The sequence below is a fragment of the Bos mutus genome, chromosome 14, assembly GCF_027580195.1.
Source record: "Bos mutus isolate GX-2022 chromosome 14, NWIPB_WYAK_1.1, whole genome shotgun sequence".
Lineage (NCBI taxonomy): Eukaryota > Metazoa > Chordata > Mammalia > Artiodactyla > Bovidae > Bos > Bos mutus.
In genome coordinates, this window is record NC_091630.1 from 5,920,483 (window position 1) to 5,937,988 (window position 17,506).

General features: G+C 44.4%; 1 protein-coding gene across 2 annotated transcripts in view; it reads left to right on the forward strand.

Moving 5' to 3' along the window:
• The first annotated feature begins 298 nt into the window (after positions 1 to 298).
• Positions 299 to 17,506, forward strand: part of CPNE3 (copine 3) — a 48,645-nt gene continuing 31,437 nt past the window's right edge. The window contains exons 1-5 of one of the 2 annotated variants that reach the window (XM_070382920.1): positions 299 to 410; positions 13,613 to 13,752; positions 14,016 to 14,195; positions 15,715 to 15,789; positions 17,042 to 17,113. In XM_070382920.1, coding sequence (XP_070239021.1) covers positions 13,621 to 13,752; positions 14,016 to 14,195; positions 15,715 to 15,789; positions 17,042 to 17,113 — 459 coding nt within the window. In that variant the 5' untranslated portion in view covers positions 299 to 410; positions 13,613 to 13,620. Of the gene's footprint in view, positions 496 to 13,612; positions 13,753 to 14,015; positions 14,196 to 15,714; positions 15,790 to 17,041; positions 17,114 to 17,506 lie in introns of both variants that reach the window. The other variant, XM_070382919.1, reaches the window with a different exon arrangement.

Sequence of the window (17,506 nt, forward strand, 5' to 3'; positions counted from 1 at the left end):
TTTTCAGTAAGAAACCAGTTTCCGGCAGGCAGTGGCCGAGGTGGGCGGAGCCGACCTCAGCCCCGCCCCGCCCCTCAACCGGGCCCCGCCCTGCCCCTCGTCCGGGCCCCGCCCCTATCCCCGCCTCGTCCCTCGGCCGGCCCCAGCCTCGCCTCGCCCCTCAGCCCCGCCCCGCTTCGCCAATCATCCCCGCCCCTCGCCCCGCCCCTCCACCCCGCCCCTAGGCCTCGCCCCTCGACTGGGCCCCGCCCATCAGCCCTGGCCCTGCCCCGCCCCTCGGTCCGCCCCTCGGCCCCGCCCCGCCCTTCGGCCGATCCCCCGGGTTTCCTTGGACTCACGGCAACTGGAAGACTGTGCGGTGTCCGCCTGCCGGGTCCTTACGGAGGGACTCCCATCCCTGTGGCCGAGCCGTGAGTGGGGACTCTCCTCTGCTTCGGGCCCTGTGTGGCGGGGCACCCGGAACCCAGCGGTCCCCTGGAGAGGAGAAGGAGCCAGGTCGGGAGAGCCGGGGATCCGCGCGACTGGGCCGGGCCGCACTCGCGCTGCGGGCGCATCCGGGGCTCCGCGCGGCCCGGACTCGGCCGGGCGCATGGGGCCTCTGCAGCCGCTGGACGGGCGATCGGCGACCGACCCAGGGCCAGAGTTGCCCGGAGTCTTCCGGGGGATCCGGAGCTCCGGGCTCAGCTCCGGGCTACAAGGCGCCGCCTGCGCTTGACCTCTGGTGCCCGGGAACCCACAGCCTCCTCCGGCGGGGTGGCGGGTTTGCGGCCCGGGGAGACACGCGGACTCGCGGCCCGCTCTGTGTTTCGCTAGTACCGGGGGGAGCGGGGCGCGCCTCAGTAGCGGGGGACCCCAGGGGAGCTGCCAGATCGTGGGGTGGACAAAAGTGACTCCATATAGGGGTAACGCAGGAGGCTTCGGGAAGGCGTATCCTAGCGGCTCCAGTTCCGGCTCCAGCTTCGAATTTCTAAGGTTTAGTGTTTTGGGCTCACTACCACCGAGGGCGTGGAGGAAGTGCGGTTAGGTTTGTTTTGCATTACCAGAACCTCTGGGAGACCGAGCAAACCTATCACTGACGTTACCTGTGATGGTGATCCACACTTTCTGTTTATCCTCGGTATTATCTTTCCGTGGCTGCCTCTGTAACTGCTAATCAGGTAGGAGGAAGAGTGGCATTGAGTGCACCGAGTACTGGTTACAGGATGGCACAAACCCTGCTAGACAACTTTCCTATATGTTAGTTCACTGAGTGCTCACAACCATCAGCTTAAGTGGTATTGCTATTTCGTTTCATACTCGAGGAAACTCAGATTGCATAAGTTTCCAAATTGCACAAGGATTAAGTGGTAGTAGCATTAGAACTGAAATTCAGATCTGTATGATTTCTGCACCCAGGCTTTATGGCCTAATGTGAAAAAACATTATTGGGGCTTTTCTGATGACTCAATGGTAGAGAATCCACCTGCTAATGCAGGAGAGGAGGGTTTGATCTCTGCGTTGGAATGATTCCCTGGAAAAGGAAATGGCAACCCACTCCAGTATTCTTGCCAGGAAAAATCCTATGGACAGAGGAGTCTGGCTGGCTACAGTCCATGGGGTCGCAAAGAGTCAGACATGACTTCGCGACTGAACAACAACGAAGAATATTATTACTCTTTGGGATAAGATGGATACCAAGGTTTGAGATCTATTCTTTGAGATTTGTTAGCTGTATGACCTTGGGCGGGTTGCTTAGCCTTTTAGGGCCTGTTTCTGCACTTGTAAAATAGAGATAAAATACCTCCTATGTCATAGGGTTGTTATGAAGATTGAATAAGATCTTTTTGGACCACACTTAGCCAAGTGTCTGGCACATAGTGGTGAACTATATATAGCAACATATATCCCACTGTTGTCATTAATTGTGGACGGCAGACTGCACCTCTGAGTGCTGCCAGCTAGCACTTATGCGGACCTAGAGCAGAGGCAGAGGGAAGCAGAAGAGGGTCAGAAGGGAAAGCTGAGGACAGATGGCACGGATGGTGGCGATTATGGGCGTGCCAGTGATCTGTGCGGCCCAGGGCCACTCTTCTGCTTTCATGAGAGTTTTTTAAAAGGCAGTTTGTTATAGCTGATGAACTGGAAAAACATCCCACTCTGGGCTGAAAACATTCTGAGAGGTGTCTGGGAGGGGACTGTGCTGAGGACTCCCGCCTGTGAGGGGGAGCGCGTTTCCACAGGGCCTGGCACAGCCTTTCAGGATTTCTTCTCCCAGATCGAGCGCCTGAAGAAAGGAGAAAGACAGGAGATTTCAGGTTGGGGAAAACAAAACACCTCTTTGCCTTTTCACTTCAGTTCAGTTCAGTTGCTCAGTTGTGTCCGACTCTTTGTGACCCCATGAATTGCAGCACGCCAGGCCTCCCTGTCCATCACCAACTCCCGGACTTCACTCAGACTCACGTCCATCGAGTCAGTGATGCCATCCAGCCATCTCATCCTCTGTCATCCCCTTCTCCTCCTGCCCCCAATCCCTCCCAGCATTAGAGTCTTTTCCAATGAGTCAACTCTTCGCATGAGGTGGCCAAAGTACTGGAGTTTCAGCTTCAACATCAGCCCTTCCAATGAACACCCAGGACTGATCTCCTTTAGGATGGACTGGTTGGATCTCCTTGCAGTCCAAGGGACTCTCAAGAGTCTTCTCCAACACCACAGTTCAAAAGCATCAATTCTTCAGCGCTCAGCTTTGCCTTTTAAGAGTTGGTAAATGGCTGGACACTTCTTCTAATTTTACCTGTAGCTGTGGACACTTTATAGACAATGATATTCATTTTCACTCAAAGTTAAGGCAGCCTAAATGTTGCAAATTTGTACAGCCTCTTTACAGGGCTCTCACTGTTGCCCTGAGTATTTCCTCCTGTAGCATGGGTCCAGACACCCAGCTCATACTGCACCCTAGCTCCTGTCAGTTCTCGTGTGGCTTTGGACACAGTTTACTTGCCCTCTTTTTTTTTCCAGTTATTCCTGTGATTTTTTTTCTCCTACTATTATTATAATTTACTTTTCTGTTTCTTTTTTCAAAACTTTATTTAGCCAGTGATTTACTATACTGGAAAATATGCCTGTCAGCAAAACCTAGAGAGTTAAAGTAGGATGTGAAAGTTGATTCAATAACACTTGAACTTCAAGGATTTGTGATTGGCTACTCTTGTACATCAAAAGCATGATCTTTCAGGTAGCTCTCTCAACAAGGATTAATACTACTTCCACTGGTGCCATTCAACAAGTTGAAGAGTCCAACTTTGGCCATTCCTTTAATTTACCCATTATTACCTTCACCCTATAGGCCAGCTTCCTTCCCACCAATATTTTCCCTTCCTGTTCTTTCTTACCTTTTAAGGATTGCTAATTGGTTAAAGTCCAGACAATTAAGTAGAATATTTGGTAGAAGATTTAGTAAAAGATTGGCTGAGAAGAAGGTTTAAATTAACATCTAAAAGTAAAGTATCATAGATTTAATTTGACTACATTATTTGAGTTTCTAATATGATGATCAAAGGCAGACATTATATATACATTTTATTTATTTAGTTGAAGTATAATTCATCTACAGTACTATGTTAATTTTAGGTGCACCAGTGATTCAATATTTTTATACATTACATTACAAAATGATCACCACTATATATATTTAGGTAAGATTATACCTACAATTCAGCTAGTTATTCTGGTTTAAATCTATTTAGAAGTTGAACCAAGGAGAAAATGGGATTCTTTTGGAGAGACTGTTTACTCTTTTAATATATAACAGCTCATGAGTGTGCAGTCATAGTTTTTAAAAAGACCTTAAAATTAGCCTATGTGATAGTCAAATTTACCAATATAAATTAGATGGCTAGCATACTAACACAGTTTCCCCATGAAAATAGCAGGAAATTACTACATATTCATTTTAGCAAACAATTCTGAAATGGATGTATTTCAATTTTGAAATGGATGGTACACTTGGATGTCCAAAGTGGATGCATTATGTCTGGTTCCTGTGAAAATTACCAAAGCAAGAGTGTGGCTGCAATATGTGTCGTCACCAGGCTACCTCAATATCCTGAGCATTTAGCTTACCGTGTCTCTAGACCCTAAGGTGATAGATGGGACATGTTAAAATAGATATCTGAGACTGTATGGAGAAACTTGTCGTCCCTCCCTCCTCCCCCATTTCTTGGTATTTGACTTATTTTATATTTAAAAAAAGTAGGCTTCCCTGGTGGCTCAGTGGTAAAAAAAATCCACCTGGCAATGCAGGAGATGTGGCTTTGATCCCTGAATTGGGAAGATCCCTGGTAAAGGAATGGCAACCCACCCCAGTACTCTTGCCTGAGAAATCCCCTGGACAGAGGAGCCTGGTGGGTACAGTCCATGAGGTCAACAAAGAGTCGGACATGACTTAGCAACTAAACAACAACAGCAATAAAAATACACAACCTAAATATATGTGACACTGTCTATTTAAGACAAAAACAACTGTTAGATTTAACATTTTCAGTTATTTCAACAGAAAGCAAATATGTAAATGGCCTTATAAGAACAAAGTGTTTCTTTAGAGACTCTGCATTCCAGGTCTAAGGGAAGAATACCCCTTGAGTGAGCCATATAGGAAGTAATCCAAGTCTCCAACTCTCCAGCATGTTATTTCACCAGCAGGACCTTTATCACACAGTATCATAACGCACTGCTTGTTAGATATAACCTAACATCCACACTCCAAGTTTAAGGTTTTATCTTCCCTAAAATACTTTAACAAAAAAGACAGTGTACAATCTGCTTAGCGGTCAGGATTTTTTTAAAAAGAAGGGAAAATTTTAAAAGTTTTTTTTCAATGATGTCATCAAAATAAGTTGATAAAAAATATATAAATATTACACCCATCTGCAATACTTCTTGCTCCCCTTCTGGGCTTTATTTCTCTCTTTAGCACTTACCGTCACCTAGCATACTATATGTCTCCCTACAGTGTAATCACATCAAAGTAGGGATATTTGCCTGCTTTGTTCATTGTTGTCGCCTAATCCCTTAGAATAGTGTCTGACATACAGGCATTCTGTATTTGTTGAATGAGTACGGAGTGAATGAACAGTACTATCAAACTGTTCATGATTGGGAAATATAAAGTGGTTGGCCAGAATGTTAAAACCGATGAAATGTGTGCACTCAGCATCCAGAAAACGAATATTCTTGAAATCAGGAAATGTATAACATCCTAGGTCCTTTCTCAGCATTACAAACTTTTAAACCTTGAGGACCAAGGAAGGTTTTACAGTCTAGTTGTTGCAGCTCTAAAAGGAAAGAATTTTCATTATCACTGTTCACCATGAACGAGAGAGGAGCATGAAGTGTTAAAATGTGAAAACACCTGTCTTGCCCAGTTAAATAGTACATGTGCCCAGCTAAGAAGAGAAATAACGGAGCCAGGTTTTAGAAAGCACGCTTTCAGGATTGGGCATCATTGGGTAATACAGAGGGTGAGACCTTCTAATGGCTGGTCCAGCCTCTGGTAGATTGAAGAAGGTAGGCGGTTCTTAAAACGCTCAGAGGGAAGTGAGAACCCCAAGGAATGCCAGTAGGTTGCTGTGCCTTAATATAACATCCAACCAGTGCTGAATATTTGGCCAGTAGCTTTATTGAGTCTCTGTTGCTTTTTAGTTGCTAAGTCATGTCTGACTCTTTTGCAACCCCTTGGACTGTAGCCCACCAGTTTCCTCTGTCCATGGATTCTCCAGGTAAGAATATTGGAATGGGTTGTCATTTCCTTCTCCAGGGGATCTTCCCTACCCAGGGATCAAACCCACATCTCCTGCATTGGAAGGCAGACTCTTTACAATGGAGTCACCAGGGAACCTTAAATTTTCGGTTGAGCATCCTGGAATTTTCTGCTAGGTGATGCAGCTCTGATTTTTATCAAAGGAGTTTTGGTAAAAGATGATTCACTTAGTAGGTAAGGTACGTATAAGTGAAAGTGAAAGTCGCTCAGTTGTGTCTGACTCTTTGCGACCCCATGAACTATACAGTCCGTGGAATTCTTCAGGCCAGAATACTGGAGTGGGTAGCCTTTCCCTTCTCCAGGGGATCTTACCAACCCAGGGATCAAACCCAAGTCTCTGGCATTGCAGGCAGATTCTTTACCAGCTGAGCCACAAGGGAAGCCTAAGAATACTGGAGTGGGTAGCCTATCCCTTCTCCAGGGGATCTTCCTGACCCAGGAATCAAACCAGGGTCTCCTGCATTGCAGGTGGGTTCTTTACCAACTAAACTATCAGGAAGATCCACTGGAGATAGGGAAAGGTATGTATACTCTGTAGCTAACTTTGCCAAGATGCATGTTTCATAAGGCGAGGCAATATGATGTGATCATTACTTCTTTTATTAACACTTCACTCACTACTTATGGTGAACTGTTCATTTGATATGCTTGAAAGTAAAATAACCGGTGACATTTCTAAAATGTATGTACAGCAACCAGGGGATTAGTAAAGCAGGACAACCTGAAGCACATGGTAAGTAAACTGAATGATAGCTCAGGCCAGTGCATCTCAGAAATTTTCTAGAGAAATCAAGGGAGGGGCCTTAATTGATTCCTCACTTTGTGGTGGGTGGGATAGAGTAAAACTGCACTAACAGTTTAAAGAAAGAGGGGTCAATGACAACTCTTTCATATTAACCTCTGCTGACCCCAGTTCTGCATGTCCAAGTATCAGCAATAGTGTTGGTTTAGATTTTATTAGGATGATTGAAGAATCTGGAAGTTCAATAAAAAAACAAACAGTGGCCAAAAGCTGATTCCTTCATTCCTGCCATGATATGAACTGAGAGTTTAATAATGTGAGATTCTGTGGATGGTCGTAAAATTCACTTCCTTACTATGCTGCATGTACCTAATAGACTGAGCCCTCTGTTTTGTTTGTTGATGTGGATTATTTTTTCAAGTCATCTTGGGATGGAGAATTGAATAACAATTTTAAGTGAAGGTGCCTCCTTCAGTGGGAAAGTATCTGAATATATATATTTTTTCAGATATAGCTTTTTCAATAGTGGGAAACGGAGTTTGGAAACCTGTATCTTTTTTATTTCTCTTCTTGGTTCTTAAAATTTTCTGTTCCCCTTTAAAAAAAATTAAGAAAAAAAAATATTTTTAAAGGAGTAGGAGCTCCTTTAGTTCAGTTCAGTCTCTCAGTCGTGTCCGTCTCTTTGTGACTCCATGTTCTGCAGCACGCCAGGCCTCCCTGTTCATCACCAACTCCCAGAGTTTACCCAAACCTCTGTCCACTGAGTCGGTGATGCCATCCAACCATCTCATCCTCTGTCGTCCCCTTCTCTTCCTGCCTTCAATCTTTTCCAAGCATCAGGGTCTTTTCCAATGACTCAGTTCTTTGAATCAGGTGGCCAAAGAATTGGAGTTTCAGCTTCAACATCAGTCCTTCTAACGAATATTCAGGATTGGTTTCCTTTAGGATGGACTTGCTGGATCTCCTTGCACTCCAAGGGACTCTCAAGAGTCTTCCCCAACACCACAGTTCAAAAGCATCAGTTCATCAGCGCTCAGCTTTCTTTACAGTCCAACTCTCACATTCATACATGACCACTGGAGAAACCATAGCCTTGACTAGACGGACCTTTGTTGGCAAAGTAATGTCTCTGCTTTTTAATATGTTGTCTAGGTTGATCATAACTTTCCTTCCAAGGAGCAAGCTGGTACTCCTTTAGTACTAGTTCCTAAACAAGTGCTTTATTCACTGTCACTAAGTTGGGATCATAGAACATTAACGGGAAGGAGCCTTAGGAGTTAAAGTGATTGACTCGACTCTTAGCTTTGATTCTTAGCTTTCCGGACTGAAAGAGCCCGAGGCCCAGAGAAACTGACTGCAGCGCTTGCCCTCCTGTGGTGACTGACACCGAAGTGCTTCCCGTCTGTCCCACTCTCCTTGGTTCCTTTTGCACACTGAAAAGAACACTCGCCCTCTCTCTGTTTTTATGCTTCTGTACTTCATTCCCTATCCCCATGTGTAGTATCCCACGGCAAGGATTAAATAAAAAAGTGGGCATCCCTATCTTCTGAATACTGGGCAAACTCAGTGTACTTTTCTTTACTGTGAGGTGTTTGATCTCAGAGTCTGGGCTGTTAAGTGCAGTGTGTTCTGAGGATAGTTTTGCCTCCTTAAGCTGGTCCAGCAGGGCCCTCTGAGAACACTGAGATCCCGGGACCCTGTGTAGATCTGCGTGTGTGGGGACTTTACAGAGAAAATACCTTCTTAGCCTGAAGTCGTTTACAATCTCATGGGCTGTCTTGAAGAGAAACTGCTGTGATGTAAATATAAACCTTTCAGCTCTTCCCAGTCTTTGGCAAGTTACTGTTATTCTGTTTACATTTGTTTCAGAATATAGTAATAGTTATAGTATAAATATTAATCTTGTAATTTTGTACGATCCTATTCATTAAGTTGTGCCGGGCTGAATATTAATTTGACACACTAACTAAAAGGTCATAAGGAAATTAATAAGAGAATATTGCTGCTGTATTAAATAATGATTAATTAGAGGCTTCGGTGCCCTCAGGGCATTCTGGCAAGAGGGGGGAATAATCTAAGTGCTTTCTTTGGCCTTGCTACTTATTAGCTTGTTTATCTAGGGTAATTAACCTTTTTGGATAAATTCATTTTTTAAAATGGATACTATGCATTGTTTTGAAAACGTAACAATGTGCTAAAAATTATCAACATATTCAGAGGCAATCTAGTTATTTGCAGGCTTACTGTTATAGTTACAGCTGTGATGTATTGACCTCTTACCACGTAGGAGTGCTCCTTGTCCTGGCCAGTTCACTAGGATTTTTTTTGGAGAGCACAGAATAAAATATATTATTTGGAAGCACTTTGAAAACTGCAAAAAGCAAACCCGCAGATTATCCAGATGAATGAAGTTGTTAACTCTTTCCTTTCCCACTGTCCTTCCCTTCTCTGCTCCCCTGGTCTCTCTCTACTTAAAGGGAGTCAGTGACAGTATGAATGCAAATGTTTTGATAGTGAATATAGTTTTCATCCTCAGTTTTGAGGATTAAAAACCTCTGAGGTGTTCTGTTGCTCTGTCTGAGCCACGGTTTGGATATCTTTGTGTACAGAGAGAGCCAGGGGTTTATGTTGTCTTCTGTTTGCACCCCTCCACCCTCTGCATTTGCGCACTTGGAGGATCCTGTGTGGAATGACTGGGTGCCCAGCGTGCTTATCGTGAGCTCCAAGACCTTCCGTTGTTGCCGCACCCCTCCCCCAGCCCCGTGTCCTTAGCACAGTGATTGGTATATAGCTGGAGAAGGACGTGGCAACACACTCCAGTGTTTTTGCCTGGAGAATCCCAGGGATCGGGGAGCCTGGTGGGCGCTGTCTGTGGGGTCGCACAGAGTCGGACACAACTGAAGTGACTTAGCAGCAGCAGCAGCAGGTGTATAGTAACCTCTTAGTATATACATCTGTTGGTTTGACTTGGGGCTTCCAGGTAGGGTGGCAGCTCTTGGATTTACTGCCATCTGACCCTTTTCCCACTTTGTTTGGAGGGGGTCCCCGTTGCTGTTGTGAGTCACGCAGTCTGAGAGCCCTTGTCTAGGCATGCACTGCTGATGCTGCTGGGCCGCCTTCCAGCCGCCCCAGGGTGGCCCCGGTTGGTTCCCTTTCAGAGGAGGTCGTGCAGGACACACTGTGGCTATCAGTTAGTGAGTCATGATGCTGGAACCAGGAGAAACCTTTGAGGACATTTTAGTACTGCCAGACTCCTCATTTTGTTGAAGGGAATGGAAACCCACTCCAGGATTCTTGCCTGGAGAATGCCATGGACAGAGGAGCCTGGCGGGCTACAGTCCATGGGGTCACAAAGAGTCGGACCCAGCTGAGCTACTCTCACTCGCTCCTCCTTTTGTAGCCAAAGACTGAAGTGTACTAAAGGCACTGGCGGGTGGGCACCGCCTTTTCCCTCCCGATCGCTTTAGGGCAGATCATGTTATTGTCGCTGGTCCCCGTGCAACTATTGCAGCTGCTCAGATAAATAAACTCTCCCGAGAGGATTTAGGAAAATTAGCACTTACCTGTAGTCAAGGCTGACTCCTTTGGCAAATTCATTTTGTGTAAATTCCAGAGGTTATTGTGTTATCATTCCAAGATGTTCTTCATAAGCAAGGATGAAAAAGGTGCTTTATGTCTTACTATTTAATAATGAGCCACCAATGCGTAGACAATCAACGGAAATACTTGAGTACTTAATAAAATAATAATCGCTACACTTTGTGGTGTGTCTAATATACATGCAGTTTGCATGCTGCAAACCCACGACCGTGAGAAACAGCTGTTTGGGTAGGATGCAACAGCTGTAAACAGAGCTGTGAATTCCAGGCAGAGCTGAGTGGACTAGGGTATGCCCTGGGCAGCCAGTAATGGTTATTATTATTATTTTTTTTCATCAGAATTGATAAAATCGTGATGTGAGTTGAGGGAAGATGGCAGTGGGAAGACTCTTAGGAGACTATTACAGTAGGCAGAGGAGCGCTACGGAATACCTGAAGTTGTGACTGTGGGTGAAGGAAGATGCTGTGCCTCCACCTTGGAGAGATTTGGGGTTATCGCAGGCGGACTCTGCTGCCGAGGGAAGATGGAAACTCGGGAGCAGACGAGACTGAAGGATTTTCAGTGAGGTCGTGGGAAAAACCATATGCCTTAAATTTCACACCTCAGGTCCTACTTAAGATATTAGGCCTTAATTTTCAATTCCTTTGACTGATCTGTGTTATATAGTGTTGATTCAGGAAAGTTCGGGTGACTCGGAGAATGACCGAGATGCTTTCTAGGAGTTATTTGCATTTAGAAACCAGATGACTCCCCAGTAAGCGATCTGTACCATCAGAGAAGCCGTTGTCTAATCCTGGGGACCCTTCCTATCTTCTCTGTCACATGGCTTCCTCTGCCCAACCGCTTGTCCCAGGAACGTCTCCTATTTTCCATACTAAAGGATACAAAATAGTTGTTTCATTTTCTTCCATCATGAAAGAACGCCTATTGCTCTTTAAAAAGCTGAACATTTTAATATAATTGAATAAAAATTATTCTGTGCTCAATAATTACTTAGAAAGGAAATGAAAATAACATCTTCATGTTAAATATTCAGAATGTTTCAGACCAGTGTGTTTATGTAATTTCTCCCATTTGCATTCAGTCATAATGGGTTTCTAGATAAAAATGGTGCTGCGTTGAGAGTCCTTTTCAGGCGGGGCGAGGAGCACTGCTAATGGGGACACTCGTGTCCCGGCTACAGTGCAGCAGTGCAGCTGTCAGCAGTTTAATAATGCTCAATAATCGGTGTGCCTGGCATGTTGTTTTTGTATCTCTTGTGTGAGCACTGTTAAGGGAAAAATAACACTCTTCTGATATGTGATGTCTCTTTCCTATGAGACTGACTTTACATGTAAGGATTACCTTCACTGGGCTCCCCCAGTGGCTCAGCAGTAAAAGAATCCACCCGCAACGCAGGAGATGCGGGTTTGATCCCTGGGTCAGGATGATCCCCTGGAGGAGGGCAAGGCAACCCACTCCAGGATTGTTGCCTGGAGAATCCCGTGGACAAAAGAGCCCTTTGGGCTACAGTCCATAGGGTCAAAAAGAGCTGGACATGACTGAGGCAGCTTAGCACCCACTCGTGCCACTTCCTATTCCAGGGGACCTTCCCGACCCAGGGATCCAACCCACATCTCTTGTGTCTCCTGCACTGGCAGGTGGATTCTTGACCATTAGGGCCACCTAGGAAGCCCCTTGTAATAGTAATCCTTATTATTTCAGACTTGACCACACATTTTGTAGAGCCCAGAAATCTCTTGACTGTAACAAGATGGTGAGTAGATTTATTCTACTGTATTTTCAGAATTTCAGCTCAAAATGGAGTGCAAAGGGCACTAACCACTCCACATTCTAAGGACGTTGCCAGCAGCTCTAAGGGAGGGGGTACTTTTCTACCGCTAGGACCCGAAAGCTTCACTTTGCTTTAGACTGCCAGCTAGGTGGACTTCCAGCTGGGGAGTGCAATGCCCGCTTCCTCTTCTGATACCTGCAGGCCCTTTCCCCTGGTTCAGGGAAGAAAGGACTCACCCTCAACCCCGCCTGCGTCTCAGGGCAGCGCCCACCGCTCTGCCCGCTCCCGGGTCCTCTCTGTATTCTGATGGGGAGTTGGGGCAAGCAGGGTGAGTGAACGCGAGGCCAACTCTCGGGTTGTCTTGAGGAAAGGGAAGCCATGCTCGTTTGCTGGATACACTGTAGGTCGTGCTTCCCCAGTGGCTCGGCAGTAAAGAAACCGCCAGTAACACAGGCTGTAATGACCTAGGCTTCCCCGGTGGCTCAAACTGTAAAAAGTCTGCCTGCAATGTGGGAGACCCAGGTTCGATCGCCGGGTGGGGAAGATCTCCCAGAGAAGGAAATGGCAAGCCACTCCTAGCATCCTTGCCTGGAGAATCCTATGGATGGAGAAGCTTGGCGGGCTACAGTCCACGGGTTGCAAAGAGTCAGACACGTGACTGAGCGACGGACACACACTGTCATGCAAAAGACAGTGGAGACTCTGGTTCGATCCCTGGGTCGAGAAGATCCCCTGGAGGAAGAGGGACAACCCTCTCCAGTATCCTTGCCTGAAAAGTCCCATGGACAGGGGAGCCTGGTGGGCTACAGTCCATAGTGCCGTGAAGAGCTGGACACGACTGAAGCAGCTGAGCGTGCTCTGTAGATGGTAGTTTGTCGACCTTGTCTGCACATGGAAATTATCCAAGGAGCAACGCCCAGGCTGCACCCTAAACCAGTTAGAGCACATCTCTTTGTGTGGGCCACCAGCCTGAGGGGCTTTGTAAGCGCCCCGGGTGATTCCAAGAGCAGCCAGGCTTGAGGACCACTGCTCGAAAACGTGCAGGGAGGGGCGCAGGGGTATGTGAGGGTCTTTTATTCCCCAGGTCTGGGTCTTAGCCAAAATTCCTTGAAAACAGCAAGTATCTCACTCAGTATTTTGTCAAACAAACAAAGTTAAAATTAAGGTTGAGGTTTAATCTGTCTCGTGAAGCAGAAGGCTATGTTTGCCTTTCCGTGAAAGGTCACGATTACACTTGGACTTTTTCTGAAGGGTAAAACGTACAGGGAAATGATAAGAAGATTAGTATATCTTATTTGCCATCTTGAAAGCTGCATTTTATTGTCACACTGTAAAATGAGTTTTATCCCAGAAAGATAACCTGGCGGAAGCAGTATGATTGGCACGGGGTAATGAGGCATCTGAGTCCCCTGGAGACACATGCAACAGTCTTATTCCAGCAAGTCCACTCTGTTATCCTGTTCTGACTGTGTGTCTTAAGAATTTAGGTGTTTCATTAAGAATGCATGTGCCTTTTTCTTTGTTCTTTTTTTGGCTGCTTCACATGGCTTTCAGGGTCTGAGTTCCCTGACCAGGATCAAACCCCGGATGGAAGTGAACACAGAGTCGTAGCCGCTGAACCTTGAGGGAAATCCCAAGGAAAGCGTGTGCTTGTTAAAGGCACCGCTTCACTGGCTTACTCATTTCTTTCTTTTTCTCACAGCTCAAGAGATGGCTGCCCAGTGCGTCACAAAGGTGGAGCTGAATATTTCCTGTGACAATCTTCTGGATAAAGACATAGGGTCAAAGTCAGACCCTCTATGTGTGTTATTTTTGAATACGAGTGGTCAACAGTGGTATGAGGTAATATTAAATACTTGCAGCTGAAACGCCGCCTGAATTGCTTTTTTGACAATATGAAGAGTTTATTTAAAAAATAAAGCCATCTCATCTGTTAGTGCAGTTTTTCAGGCAAATTAGTCCTTGATTGTGAAATATTTCATATACATATAGACACTTCTTTTAGCTATCATGCCAATATTTAGTCACATGTAGTATATAAAGATAATAAACAAATGCACCTTTCATCTGAGGTAACTTTTTTTGTTTTGGTGGGGTGAATATAGGTTGAGCGCACAGAAAGGATTAAGAATTGCTTGAACCCCAAATTCTCCAAGACATTTATTATTGATTACTACTTTGAAGTGGTTCAGAAATTGAAATTTGGGATTTATGACATCGACAACAAAACTGTCGAGCTGAGCGATGATGACTTCTTGGGAGAATGTGAATGCACCCTTGGACAAGTAAGTATGAATGGTACAGGTGTTTTCTACAGTTGAACCAAAGCATCAGGTGTTTTTGATAAATTCTCTTTAATTGTTGGGCTTTCCAGGTGGCACTAGTGGTAAAGAATCTGCCTGCCAGTGCAGAGACTTGGGTTTGATCCCTGGCTTGGGAAGATCCCCTGGAGTAGGAAGTGGCAAGCCACTCCGGTATTCTTGCCTGGAAAATCCCATGGACAGAGGAGCTTGGAGGGATACAGTCCATGGGGCCACAAAGCGTCGGACACGACTGAGCAACTGAGCTTGTGTTTGCCTTAAACATTATGGAATTTATCTTACTTTTTATGGGGGTAGGGACCATGGGTTTTTTTGTAGAGTGTATATTAGTTCTTATGAGTTAAAGATGTTCCATTTGCCATTTCAATAAATAGTCCCGTTACTCTAGCTGCTTGTCTGCAGTACAGTGTTTTTCTTACGTTTAGGTCATAAATGGTGTCAAGGTGACGGCAACTTCTCTGACGTTCTAACTTGCATGACCGATGCCTCTTGACCCCTTGATAGCCCAGCACAGTCCCTTTTCCTGGCTTGCTCCTCCTTTTGCCTTGGGTATCAACCCAACGCCCCCTCGCAAAGCCTTCTCTGACACCCTAGAGTCGTTTGGGTCACCCTGCTGTGCTCACTTGGTGGTCTTCTCCACTCCTTCTACCTTAATGTTCATCATATTTTATTGTAGTTGCTTAATTTTCTGTCTTTCTAGGATATCACAGGTTGGGTCGGAGCACGGGTGTGTCTGTGGGCTCACCATTGTGCTCCCAGCTCGGTTTGACTTCAAAGGAGAGCCAGTGACCATGTTTATGGGACTTTCAGAGGGAGGGGTTATTTTTTTTCAGTGGGTGACATCTAAGATTTGTCTTTTATGAGTTTATCTTTTAGTCTTGAATTTTTTGGAGATCATTGTATTTCCTGTGTCTCAAGGACAACATGGAGCTGGTCAGATTTCTAAAACTTTGATAGTTGTATCAAAAAGAAAATTAAAGAAGTATTTATTTTTTGGAAAAAAATCACTGTATCTAAAATTATAGCAAATTTGAGAAACATACTTGTGTGAGAGTATGTGTGCTTACTGTATTATTCTAATCAAAATGATATCTTATGAGGATCATACATTGAAGTTATGTGTCAGTTGAAAAATTGGCAGGTAACCCCTGTTTCCTATAGGGGTTTCGTTTCAGCTTAGGGATTTGTATATGTGATGAGAATCTGGCCCTCTTTTTTCTTTACAAGGAAGAATTTGAAGTGGTTGATAAAGAAACTAGTGGTGTGGGGAGATTTTATCCGCCAGGATTGGCTCCTTGGGAGTCTTTTCCATTTGGGTGCAGATGCATTTTGTAATCTCCAAATCTTCAAGGAATGAACTTAATGTTTCCGTTTCTAATAACTTTCTATACTGTATTCTCAACTGTCTTTTGAAAACTGTTTAGTTTAAACGTTTACATGTTGAAGTGAAATAGCTCTTTGTATCACTTTCCGATTTTAACAGATTGTTTCCAGTAAGAAGCTAACGCGACCACTGGTGCTTAAAAATGGCAGACCTGCAGGAAAAGGGAGCATTACGGTAAAATAAGACCCTTTAAAATACAAGTCTTTTGCCTCCTGAGACTTAGCACAAGAGGACAAGCTGAGACTGTGTATATCAGACAGAGATTCTACAGCAGGCGTTATCGTTTGATCCTGAATGTTGCCCTCCACCCACCCTTGACTTGCCTTAGAGTGATCGCAAATGGAAACTGTGCTGTGCCTAAAAGAAAGTCACACGCATCGTGCTAATGCTTGCCTCTTCCTGATGGAAGCATCGATTCCCAGATTAGGAGGAAATTACGTAATAATGTGAATGGATCAATTTGGCTCTCAACAAATCAAACGTAGGCCCCTCGGCATGACAGAAACTTTCCATAGTGGTTTTGATTCGCGAATGATCTTGTAGTATGACATGGCCATTGAACCGCTCAGCTTTTAACCATGTTTTTTGTGTGTGTGTGTGTGTGTGCGCATGCACGTGTGCACTTTGCTACCTGTCCTCTTACCTAAATTTTTCCTTGCTGATTGCTGGACCTGGGCAAGTGAATATACGTATTATCTTATTTTAGATTTCAAATTATATAGTGCCATGCTTTTAAATGTTCTAAATGTTCTAGAGTTGCTGTCCGGGTAGTCACAGCTGTCTGAAGAGACAGCTGTCTTACTTTAGCTCTGCCCGGGAATGGCTCCCTGAGAGAGTCGTGTTTGAGGATTATTGCAACTACCAAACACATTTCTCTGAGAAGTTTGCTCTAGTTTAGGTGCCATAAGAATGTCCAGTCTGTTGGGGGTGTTGACTTCTATGTGGGGAACAGAGATCATTACAAGTAGTTAGCTTTATGGCTTTTGGGACCATCACAGCCTGGAATTTGTTTTTGAGTAGAGTAAGTCTTTCAGTTACCTTGGATGAAAAATACGGAGCTGATATTTGAATGTGTAATGTTCTCTAGGTATAACTTACTCATGCTTCTCCATCTCTGGAGAGCTCTCGCTAGTGCTGTGCATGGCTTTGATTTTTTCCATGGGAAGAAGGAAGATCCAGTTTTGGCAACAACATTAAAAAGAAAGTTGCATGTGTAAATTAGGCGTATTTTGAAAATATATTTATTTCACATGCATAAAGGAAATAATGACAAATCTTTCTTAATGGTACCATTTTGTTACTTATTTTAGACTACCCTATGTTAGTGTAGACTTTGTATACTATTAGATAACAGACTAAATCAATACTTCATGACTGTATCAGAATCCCCAAAACACTTTCTTTTACTTACCTTGTCTACTCATAGATTTCAGCTGAAGAAATAAAGGATAACAGAATTGTCTTGTTTGAAATGGAAGCAAGAAAACTGGATAATAAGGTAGGTGGGTGATGCAGATTTCAACAAGGATATCATCTTTTTTTCCCCTCACATTGGTCACTTTTTGAGAAAATAATAATGCAATTAATATTATGAACTCTATCATCTAAAGCATCATTTAGAGTGTTATTTCCAATTTACATTTTCTGGATGTGTGTTTAAGCAGAAGATATTTCTCTTTACCTCTTTCCTCTGGATGTAACCGAAGAGTTTGTATAGCTTAAAAGAAGAGTTAATACAAGCATTAACGTTATTGTAAGAGATATTTTAGAGTGTATTTGAATTACTTAAGGAAAAAAGCGAAAATTCCATGCTTTATTTATTAGATTTTCCTCTTTGGGAAAGGAAAGGTGGCGCTAGTGGTAAAGAACCTGCCTGCCGATGCAGGAGACG